The sequence below is a fragment of the Rhinolophus sinicus genome, linkage group LG06 (assembly GCF_036562045.2).
Source record: "Rhinolophus sinicus isolate RSC01 linkage group LG06, ASM3656204v1, whole genome shotgun sequence".
NCBI lineage: Eukaryota > Metazoa > Chordata > Mammalia > Chiroptera > Rhinolophidae > Rhinolophus > Rhinolophus sinicus.
In genome coordinates, this window is record NC_133756.1 from 135,555,372 (window position 1) to 135,568,069 (window position 12,698).

The window sequence follows — 12,698 nt, forward strand, 5'->3', positions numbered from 1 at the left end:
TTAACATTCTGCCTTTAGACATAGTAGTTAATATTTCTTGGATATGTTACATTTTCTCAGTTTATTTTCTTGATACTTAAACATATAAGCAATCAGTGATTTCCAATTAGCTGTTTTCCCACTAATAATTTTTTTTAAATGAAATTCCAAGGGCAAAATGTAATAGAACATTTAAAAAGTAATGTAAACAAATACTGCTAGTAAAATGTCGGTGTTACTGATATTAAACTATTGACTGGTTGACATGATAAAGAAGTTCTGATCTGAAATATTCATTCTTTATCTGATTTGTGACACATTTAGTATTGGGAAAGACCGTTTAAGGGTTTAACATAGGAAAAGGCAGTTTTAAAGTTGAATGTAAAGTTGTCTGCATCTTTACAACTATATTAAACATTGCATTTAACCAAACCATCTATCTTTTGGTAATGTGAATATTTGATTGCATTTACAGTTGACCCTTGAACAACACGAGTTTGAACTGCATGAGTCCCCTTATATGCAGACTTTTTTCAATAAATACTATCTATGTATTTTCCTTATGGTTTTTCTTAATAGCATTTTCTTTTCTCTAGCTTACTTACTTTTTTGTAAGAATACAGTATGTAATACATCTGACATACAAAATATGTGTTAGTCTACTGTGTATGTTATTGGTAAAATGCTTCCTATCAACAGTAGGCTATTTGTAGTTAAGTTTTTGGGAAGTTGATTGTTATATGCAGACTTTTGATTGTGGGGACGGGGATGTCAGTGCTCCTATTCCCTTCGTTGTTCAAGGGTCAGCGGTATTTTATTTTGTGCTGCTGGAAGGAGTGTAAACTGAGAAGACCATCTGGTAAATGCAAGGGCTATTTCTGGCCTCTGGGTTTGCTGGAGTGTGTATTCTTAGTAATGTGCTTTCAGTGAAAACTCAAAGCTCAGTCTTTGGGCTGGGTTTACTTTTAGCTCATTTTATGGATCTCCACAATGATTTGTATTAAACCCTCCATATCTCTGGCTTCTAGCCCATTAGGAAGTGTATAGTCATTTCCATTGACTTTAGAGGAAGTTGGAAGAATACAAAGAAGCTGATTTAGAGTTTGGGGCTTCAAATCCTGCCTCTTCAGATAGGCCTCTGTTTTGACAGAAGTTTGGTGATTATGCATAGTTATCACAGCCTTATAGTCTGTGAGTGAGTGTGAAAGTGTGTCTGGGTCTCGGGCATGTGTGAACATCTGATTGTGTCTGTGAGAGAGCTAGTGAACACTGTGTGAGTGGTAGCACCGTGTTTGAGGAAATACATCTATCCTCTTTAGCCTTTCTGCTTTTCAGAAAAGAGCTCAGTTTACAGAGTGTGCTTCACCTGGCTCCCAGGGAGCTCGCAGTCTTGTGGAGGGAGGTTTAATTGGGCTAGACATCCAGAAAGGGCTACATTCAGGGTGACATGGGAGCAGGTAGAAGGCTAACCCAGGAGGCAGATGAGGAGGTTTCAGGCGAGCACTGAGAGGAGGATATCAAAACTGATATAACGTGAAAAATAAGCAATAGTTCGCCTAGAAAGAAAATAGTTGTTAGTTCTAGGGAAAGGAAGCAACCATTGAACGGTGAGAACATAAGAGAAATAGCATGGATAGGCGATAATCTGGAGGAAATATATGGTCCCGTTTCCACATTTTCAAATGAACACATTGCATCAAGTCCTGACAGCAGCTTGAAAATATTTTTCAACTATATGTTAAGCGCAGCAAAAATAACTAGATGAAGGAGGGATTAGTGCTTGCAGTTTTCAACTTTCTCTTCTAAAAACAGAATTATAAAATACTCTATAACGACACTTGTTTGCTCTGTACTTGGAACTCTATTTATTTCTTCTGCATAATAGTGATTTTTTTTTTGTCCCCAAGGAAGACGAAATATTCCCTATATCAGTTCTCAAATACCGTACATTGAGAGACAAAGCATGTATTTCTTAGAATCCAATTCTTTATCTACTCATTCTAAGAGTTTGCTAGATTGGTGTCCTTTTCATTAAAAAAAAAATCCAATGAGAGATGGTCAAGACATTGTGGCATTTTGAGCTGTACATCTAAACAATACTCATGATAGTACCGTATGATGTTTTATGTTTTTCAAATAATTTTTACTTATATTTTTAATCTTATAGATGGAAAAGGCTGCACTTAGAAAAGTTATAGCTGTAGGTAGTCTGTTTTCATGCTTTGCTTATAATATCTATTAACTTTTAAATTAACAGCTCTTGTAGCAAAAAGATCTGAATATGAAGGAAATTCTTTTATCTTTATTCTGACATTCTAAAACTTACCCCAAAGAATCTAAAACAATTTTGAACATTAACAAAAGAATAGAATTCATCCATCCTAATACTAATAACATCAACAAAAATACCATTCATTGACCTTTTCTGTGCCCGTGACTGCATGAAGTACTTTACATGCATTATCTTATTTAATGCTGGCACAAACATTATGACATAAACATTAATGACATTTATATGGTATTTGATAGCTTTGAATTATGTCATATTGTTAAGTTGCTTTACTTGCAGCCAGTTTGGGTCAACTCCAGCAAAAACTGAAAGAATATTAAATCTACACGGTAAGAACTAAGAGATAGCGATGGACATCCCTGCTAGATGTTTTCCTCTCAACAGATTTGTGGCTATTGATTACTACCTGCATTTATCAGAATTAAGTTTATTTGTTAGTTGGTAAGATTGTATCCTATAGATCAGTATTTGATGTTTTCTCCCATAGATTATAGACAGTTTTTGATACTTCTTTTGGAGACCCTTTTGAACAACTTAGCTCCAGGAAGATCTTAGGTGTTTCCTTCCAGTATATTTTCCTTTGAACTTTTTTGTTTGATTTTTGAATTGCTATTTTATCTGTATTCAGACTTTTAACATATTTTGATCAATTGGCCATGTTAACATGTTTTTTTTCTTACTTAATTTAGAGAGAAGAGGTAGTAGGGACGCAGACGATGCTTTTGAAACGAATGAGGTAAGTTAAATGTATATTAGTTTCCTATAAGTCAGAACAAAAAAAATGAAACTAGGTTAGAAATGACTTCCTATAGATACTGAGGTCTTTGCACTTCAGTTATTTACTCATACTACATTCTTTCTATTTTGTCCTTTAACTTATTCCTTCTTTAGTAAGTAAAGCAAATTCCATGTTTCACACAGATTTAATATTGGACCTTTCTAGATGTTACAAGGGAGCAAGCACAAACTTAGATTTGTTTTGAGGCTCCCCGTGAAATAAACTCAGATATGCTGAGACTTGATATGCAAGATTGACTTACACTCTCCTAGAGTATAATACAGGTAAAATGTGACAGCTTTTTATGTTACAGTTATTAGTATGTGATTAATAATTATTGATGATTGTGCCAGGGTTCAAGTGACTCACCCCGAATTAAGTAAATATATTAAAAAATGATAAGTAATAAAATTAAATAATACTTGTAAAAATGCAATTTTTTTTTTAACCAGGAGCCTTATTTTATTTATATAAAGTTGTAAAAAGATACTAACAATTTAGATTTCTTATATATAGAATATAAGCATTCTGAAAGTGTTTCAGATAAAATCATCTTTCTGGTAGGCTCTAACTGACCCAGAGCAGTACTCATGGAGTTACATGTTCTTGAATTGGGTTAGGGGTGCCCACCTAGATATAAAAAGATTCTTTAAAAACAGTTTTTTAGGAACGACTGAAATTTCCTCCCTGGGAAACAACCTATCAGAATAGGTTGGCTGTGTGCTAGTTAGTTGGATAAACTGGTTGGATAAACTGGGTGACTTAAGATTCTCAGACGTTCTGAGATTCCCTTAAAAGTTCAGTGATGAAAATGCTGAAAGAAACAGATTATGAGAACCAAAGGGACTGTGAAAAACAGTTGGTCCAGTAATTTTTAGTGTAATTTTTACATCACCTGAATAAGAATGACATGAACAAGTTCTTAAAAATACTGACTTGTATATAGAATATAAGCAGACTGAAAGTGTTTCAGAAGAAATAATCTGAATACTCCAACCTCAGACTACAAATCAGTACCGTTGGGGATATGGTTGAGTCATGACTTAAAAAAGGCATGCAGGTGATTCTTACTACTATTAAAGTTTGAAAACTGCTGTCATAAAATAGAGTCTCCACAACTAAAGTAATGTCATGTAACACAATGAACATATTTTTTGAGTGAGTAAATGAATCGACAGTGTTCTAGAAAATAAAGAACATGAAAAATTAAAGCTTTCATGTTTTTAGAAAAGACTGAGGAAAGATTTGTCTTATGAGATTGACTGAACCAATTTAAATGATAATAGAATATATTGTCATTTTCATTTTGTTCATGTTGACATAATAATATACTCCACAGATCTTTTTATGTATTGCTCAAGTTAACTTCAATTACAGCCGTCCACATTCTTTGCTATTTTTCATATTTATGTATATTCCAGACTTAAACTTGTCTAAGAGAAAAACAATTTCATGTCATATTATGCTTTTCCTTATCCCTTTGCACATTTCAAGAGCATTAGATACTGCTTCCTTGCCTTCAACCTCAGGTGTTCATTTGAAACAATTTTGCTCAAATTTCTAAGTCTTTACATTTGGCTTGCCAAATTCAGACATTTATTTACTTAAATTCAACTATAGTATTTTAGAAATATCATATGTCATAGGTTTTAGTTTTTTTGGATCCCCCCCCCCCACCTCCATAGGAAGGCAAGAAGTGACAGGTGACAGGGGAATGGATTAAACCATGGGAGAATAGCATTGTCATACCAAACTCTCCTTTAGACTCAACCTAGACTTATGTCCAGCATGTCTTTTTTTTAATATAGGTTGCTTTGGAGTAAAAACAGCACCTGTCTGAAACAAAGATGAAGAATTACTGATAAAGTGATAAAGAATCACTGATAAAGTTTAGAGTATTAAATTAATATATTATTGAATTAATCAGTTTAAAAATGACTATAGCTTTTGCTTCCAGAATGATGGAGTAGACGAAGTTTTTCCTATTCCTTCTGCTAAGTACAACTAAAACACCTAGATGTTATACTTAAAACAAACATAAGGAGAATTTGAAAGTTAGGGAGAAGACAAACAGGCTAGCAGTCTCAGGATTCAAGGGACCACACTGAAGTTAGTTCCCTGGGTTTTCTCTTTGCTTCATATAGTGCAGACTGACTGCTACAGAAGCCAGTAACACAGAAATGCTAACTGGCACAGACAAATAAAGCACCAGGAAAAGCCTACTCTCTTTGACTAATGGACCAGGAAAGGGGTGACTGAGGAATACAGAAAACTTACAGTTAATAACTGCTTAATAACACCATAGGGGAAAAAAAAAGTGATCCTATCGCCGTCCCCTCAAAAATAACTCAATTGGGGAGAGTAGACTTTCACCCTGGCCTGGTTGTAACAAGATGCCCAACTCCCCATAGAGTTGATATCGAAAAGGCTGGGTGGGGGCCCAAGATTTTCATCTCCACTGGATGAAGACATGTCCCTCCCACACACATTTGCATCGTGTCAGTGGAGAACATGTGGGCAGCCTGGACTTTCACTCTCATCTGTGGTAACAAAGTACTCAATCCTTTTCTGCTGGATTGGTATCAGAAGTGGCCTGGTGGAAAGCCAGGAGTTTCACCACTGTCTAGAAGTAGAGACGCCACCCCAACACCACTCCCTGCCATGGTGACAGTAGAGTCCATGTAGGGAGCAGTAAGCAGACACCCTTACCTTTTCCAGCTATGTTGGGAATAGCAAAGGCCTAATAGTAAGCTTGAACTTCCACCCTCACCCAACAGTAATTAGAAACCCTTCCAGCACCCCCACCATATCTTCATATCCACATAGGCTGAGTGGGGCAACTAGAATTCTACCCCCACCAGGTAGTAAGGCATCACTCCACTTACTCCCACCAGAGTGGTATCAGAGATGACTTGCTAAAACAAGAAACTTAAATAAAATCTAGAGTCTTGTAACATAATACCCCGCAAGTTTAGATTTCTATAGAAAAATCACATATAACATCAAGAACCGGAGGATATCATCTTAAATGAGAAAAGAAAAAACAATCAGCAGATACTGATACTGAGGTGACACAAATGTTAGAATTATCTGATTAGGATTTTAAAGCAACTGTCATACGAATGCTTCGGTGAGCAATTGTGAACATTCTTGAAACAAACACACAAAAAATACAAAGTCTCAGCAAAAATATAATAGAAGTTTAAAGAAAAACATTAGAAATGTTAGAATTGAAAAATATAATAAATAAAATGAAAAACAGAGTGGAATGGATAAAGAAAAGAATTACTGAATTTGGAGCTAGAATAGAAATCACCCATTCTAAACAGAAGAGGGAAAGAAGAAAAAGAAAATGAACAGAGCTGGAGAGACCTGTGGGACTATAACAACAGATACTGTATTTGTGTTATTGTAGCCCTGGGGGAGAAGAGAGTTGGATAAAGAATTATTTGAAAAAATAATAGCTGGAAATATCTTAATTTGTCAAAAGACATAAACCTACAGATTCAAGAAGCTGAGGGAACCACAAACAGGATAAACCCAAAGAAATTTACACCAGTCAAACTAGTTAAGAAAACTAAAGACAAGAAAACCATGGAGGCTAAAGGAAGTGGTACAATTGTTTCAAGTGCTTAAAAAAATGCCAATCTAGAATTCTATAAGTGGTGAAAATATCCTTTAGAAATGAATAGAAAATCAAGACATTCTCAAATGAAGGAAGACTAAAGAAAAATTTTACCAGCACATTTACCCTAAAAGATTGGCCAAAGGAAGTTTTCTAACAGAAAGAAAATGATAAAATAAGTAATTTTGTAACATGGGGAAGGAGAGAAAACACAGTAGAAAAAGTAAAATGTAAGTAAATACGATAGACTTTCTCTTTTTGAGTTTTCAAAATTTATGTTTGACAGTTGAAGTAAACATTTTAACAATGTCTGATGTGGTTCTCTATGTAGAGAAATATTTAAGAAAATTATAAATAAAGAGGTTTGGGGTTGTAAAGGGAAGTGAGAGTTATATACTTCACTTGACAGATAAAACATACACACTGTCGGCTGTGGTAAGTAATGCATATATAATGTAATATCAACATCCACCATTTAAAAAACTATACAAAGAGATACACCCAAAAACTCTTTAGATAAATCAAAATAGAATTGAAAAAAAAGTCCCAGTAACCCACAGGAGGTCATGAAAAATAAAGCAGAAACAAAACAGAGGGAACAAACAGAAAACAAAAAAAATAAATAAAATGGCAGAATTAATTGCTAATATATGAATAATTACATGAAATGTAAATAGTCCAAACACACCAATTGAAAGACAGATTTGCAAAGTGGATTTAAAAACATGAAAGTAAAAGGATTAAAAATATCCATTATGGCTGAAAATATATGCAAACATTAATAAAAAGAAAGCAGGAGTGCTAAATTAATGTCATATTAAGTACATTTTGTAGCAAAGAAATTGTAGGCAGAACAGGACATTATATAATGACAAAAAAAGATCCATCCACAACATTAAGACATAGCAATGCTGAAGTATGCACCAAGTAATATCATAACAATATGTGAAGCAAAAAAGTAATAGAATGGAAAGGAGTAATATACAAATCTGTAATTACAATTGGAGACTTCACCTCTTTCTTAACAATAGATGGCACAACTAAAAAGAAAACCAGGAAAGATATAGATGAACTCAATCCATCTACCAATAGGATATAAGTGACATTTATAACTATTCCACTTGGCAAGAAGAGAAGACATATCCATTTCAAATACTGATGGAACATATGCCAAGATAGACCATATCCTGGACCATAGAACAACCTCTACAAATTTAAAATAATCGAAATCATACAGAGTGTGTTCTTCTGACTACAATGGAATCAAACTAATCAGTAACAATGATAACAGGAACATTTCCAACAATTGGAAACTAAACAACAATCCATGGATCAAAGTCTCAAGGGAAAAACAAAATCAAACCAAAACATTGAACTGAATAAAAATGAAAATGTAACATACTAATATTTGAGGGTTGTAGCCAAAACAATGAAAGGGAAATTAGTAGCACTACATATGTATGTTAGTAAAGAAGAAAAGTCTCAAATCAATAATAAGCTTCCATCTCAAGAAACAACAGCAAAACAATAAAAATAAGAGCAGAAATCAATGAATTGAAAACAACAACAACAACAACGAAAAAAAAAATTATATATATATAAGAGAAAAATCATTGAAACAAAACCTGGTTCTTTGAAAAGATCATAAAATTGACAGACTTCTAGCTAGACTGACAAAAAAGAGGAAAAGGAGAAGTGGGGAGAGAGAGGAGGGGAGAGGAGAGGAGAATAGAGAAGAAAAGAGAAAATAGAGAAGAAGAGAGAACACACATAACCAATATCAGGAATAAAACAAGGCATATCATTAGATTCTGTGCATATAAGGAGAGATAATAAAGGAATGCTAAGAATAACTCTACACACATAAATGTTACAACTTAGATGAAATGAATAAATTCCTCAAAAAGCACAAACGACCACAACCCACTGAATAGGAAATAGTCCTATAATTATTAAGGAAATTAAATGTGTGCTTTAAAATTTTCCCCCAAAGAAATCTCTAGGCCCAAATGGTTTATTGGAGAATTCTATCAAGTATTTAAAGAATAATTAATATCAATTTTATACAGTCTCTTCCAGAAAATAGAATAGGAATAAACACTTCCCAATTCATTTTAGAGACTTGCATTACCCTTGTACTAATCATACAAAGACAGCACAAAAATAAAAAATACAGGCTAATATCCCTCATGATTATAGACACCCAGATGCTTAGTAAAATATTAGCAAATAGAATATGAAAAAAATTTAATATCATGACCAAATCAAGTTTATTCCGATGATGGGAGGCTCCTTTATTGTTCAAAAATCACTGGATGTACTTTATCATATTAAAAGGCTAAAGAGTAAAAAAAAAATCAAAAAAAAAATCATGATTTTATCTGTTTTTTTCAGTAAAAAAAAAGTTTATCTAAATTCAATGCCTAGAACTATACACACTCGTAGAAAACTAGGAATATAGAGGAACTCCTTACTCGATAAAGAACATCTACGCGACTCCTACAGTAACCACATAATTAATAGTAAAAGACTGAATGCTTTCCCCCTTTGATCAGGAACACATGGTAAGGCTGTCCTCACTTACCACTCCTCTTAAACATAGTAGAACTGAAACTTTTGCAGTGAGGCAAGAAGATAAAATAAAAGGATTATGGATCAGAAAGGAATAAATAAAACTCTTCCTATTTGCAGATGACATGATCATCTAAATAGAAAATCCCAAGAAATCTATAAAAAAAACAAAACAACAGCAACAATACAAACAAACAAACAAAAAACCTGGCTCTCCTAAAACTAAGAAATGAATTTAATACAGAAATTATTTGCGTTTCGATATATGAACATTGAACACATGGAAACTCAAATTGGTATACAGGTTAATACAATTCCTATCAAAATCTCATCAAGACTTTTGGTAGATATAGACGAGATTTTTCTAAAATTTATAGGGAAATGCAAAAGAAGTAGACGAGATAAAATAATTTTGAAAAAATTGGAAGAAATGACTCTGCCCAATTTAAAACTCATTTTTTAGCTGCAGTCTAGTTAAGAGTTTGTGGTATTTGCAAAGAGAGGGACAGAGATTAATGAAATAGAATACAGACTGCATAAATAGCCCCACACAGTACAGTCAAATAATTTTGCACAAATGTGCAAAAGCAATACAATGGAGGAAGGATAGGCTTTCTAACAAATGGTGCCGGAGCATTTGAATATCCATAGGCAAAATTATGAACTTCAACCCAAACCTCACATCTTATACAAAAATTAATTCAATGTTGATCATAGATTTAAATATTTAAATAAAACTATAAACCTTTTTGAAGAAAAAATAGGAGAAAATATTTAGAAACTAGGTCTTGGTGAAAAGTTCTTAAACATGACACAAAAGCATGATTCATAAAAATAAAATTTGATAAATTGGACTTTATCAAATTTAAAGAACTTTTGTTCTGTGAAAGATCCTGTTAAGAACAGACAAGCTATAGACTGGGAGAAAATATTTACACATCATGTATCTGACTAATGACTTGTATCTAAAGAAATGGCAAATGGTATATAAACAAATGGCAAAACCCAATGGTATTTAAAAACAACCAATCCAAATGGGTAAAATACATGATGTGATATTTTCTAAAGAAGATACATATGGATGACAAATAAGCACACGAAAAGATGTTCAATATCACTAGCCATTAGGGAATTGAAAAATAAGACCAAAGTGAGATATCACTGGACTCATATTAGAACAGCTGAAATGGAAAGTAGTGACAATACCACATACTACTTGTGAGGATGCAGAGAAATTGGATCTCTCATACATTGCTGGTGTGAATGTGAAATAGTACAGTCACTCTGGAAAATTGTTGACAGTTTCTTTAAAAACTAAACATCCACTTACAATATGAATCAGTAATCACACTCTTGGGCATTTATCACACAGAAATGAGAACTTGTAAAGCTGTTCATAACAGCTTTATTTGTAGTGGCCAAAAGTGAAACAATCCAAGTGTCCTATAGGTGACTAGTTAAACAAACTGTGGCACCTTACCATGGACTACTACCCACAAATATGAAAGAACAATGTATCGATATATACAACTTGAGTGGATCTCCAGGGCATTATGCTGAGTGAAGGGTAAAACAAACAAAACAAAACCTTAAAAAGCCACATACTGTGTGATTCTATATTTATAGCACTCTGGAAATGACAATATTATAGAGGTGGAGAAAACTTGGTGGTTGGTTGCTAGGGGTTACGGATGTTAAGGGTGAGGAAAGTAGATATAACTTTAAAGGAGTAGCACAGGGGAGATCTTTGAGATGGCATAGCTCTTTATCTTAATTGGGCTGGATCTTACTCAAATGTACACATGATACAATGACATAGAATTACACACATATTGTACTCATGTCAGTTTCCTGGTTTTGACATTGCGCTACCGTGTATCCCCCAAAATACGACCTAGCCGGACCATCAACTCTAATGCGTCTTTTGGAGCAAAAATTAATATAAGACCCGGTCTTACTTTAATATAAGACCCGGTGTAATATAATATAATATAACATAATATAATGTAGTATAATACCAGGTCGTATGCTAATTTTTGTTCCAAAAGACGCATTAGAGCTAATGGTCTGGCCAGGTCTTATTTTCGGGGAAATATGGTGTAGTTATATAAGGTGTAACCATTGGGGGAGACAGGGTGGAGAGTACATAGGATCTCTCTAGTAGCTTTGCAAATTTCTGTGAATCCATAATTACTTCAAAATGAAAAGTAAAACAAAAATGTGAATGCAATTTTTATTCTTCAGTGTCAACTTGATTTTCCCTTACACTCTAATGCCGGGGGGGGAAAAAAATCACTCCACATTGCAGTCAATTTTTAAAAAAAAGATATGTTGATAACAGAATATCCATTCAAGCTTTGGATTGAGGCAGAGATGACTGGAATCATTCATTTTATTCCATTAGCAAGTTTATAGTTATGATGAATATTTGGGCCTTTTGCAAGACTGCTAAATATGTAGAACTTTCAGGCTCATTATTTTAAAAGTGTTTTATGTTTTCAAAGGATAGCTTGTGCTTTGATGATTGCTTAAACTTTAAAAGGACTAAATTCTAGTGTTACCTCTGATTTATAATTAATATAGATCATCATTGAACATTGATATAATATTGGAGATCCAGAAAATGCATGTGAATTTAAAAGTTATGATAAATATATTTATATTATCACTAGAAATTAAGCAAAAATTAATTTTTACAAAGCCAACATTTATTGAGAACTTCCCATGTGTTATCTTATTTAATCTCATTGTAAAAAAATTGTGGCATAGAGAGGCTAACTTTCTCAAGTTTACATACATGCATAATTGAAGAAACAGGTTATGAGGAATCTATAAAGTGAGACTATGTAAATTGGTTGATTGTTACATCCACAAAGTGTTGGTGCTGGGATTCCGAACCCAGGCAATCTAATTCTAGAGCTTGCTCTTTTATTCACTCTACAATATTACTTCTTTAAGAATGCGGTTTTAAGAACCCTGCCTAAAAGTTCTTTTGTGTGTGTTTTTTTCTGAATTTCAATCTCCAAATCATTGCTACTTATGTTTAGAATATTCAGGATGGCCATTCAGTTTCCATGTTGATTTATAGGTCTTCTGAATATTGCCATGTTTTGTTGCTAGCGGAAGTTTGTGTCATTCACTCATCCATTTATTCATTTCATTCCATTTTGTACCATTTCATTCTATTCTTTAATGGTTGGGTCAGGGAAAGACACAGCCTGAGACATGAAAACCATGGCCACTGACAAGGGAAATGTAAAATTGAGAACAGCACAGATTTTCCTTGCTTGAGACGAAGGTCAGTGAGAAATGAGACTGGAATACTCGGCAAAAAGTATGAAGGAACCTATGTTATTTTGTTTTACATTTTGTAACCTGAAGATATAACCCCCATTTTTAGTTGGAAAGTTGCAGCAAGTTCATTTTTTTCCTAAAGTTAGAGATTGTAAAGTGTC

General features: G+C 33.6%; 1 protein-coding gene across 2 annotated transcripts in view; it reads left to right on the plus strand.

Moving 5' to 3' along the window:
- Positions 1 to 12,698, plus strand: part of ANO5 (anoctamin 5) — a 73,847-nt gene that overhangs the window by 3,965 nt on the left and 57,184 nt on the right. For both annotated transcript variants that reach the window (XM_019742616.2, XM_019742617.2), the window contains exon 2: positions 2,959 to 3,005. In XM_019742616.2, coding sequence (XP_019598175.2) covers positions 2,959 to 3,005 — 47 coding nt within the window. The remainder of the gene's footprint in view (positions 1 to 2,958; positions 3,006 to 12,698) is intronic.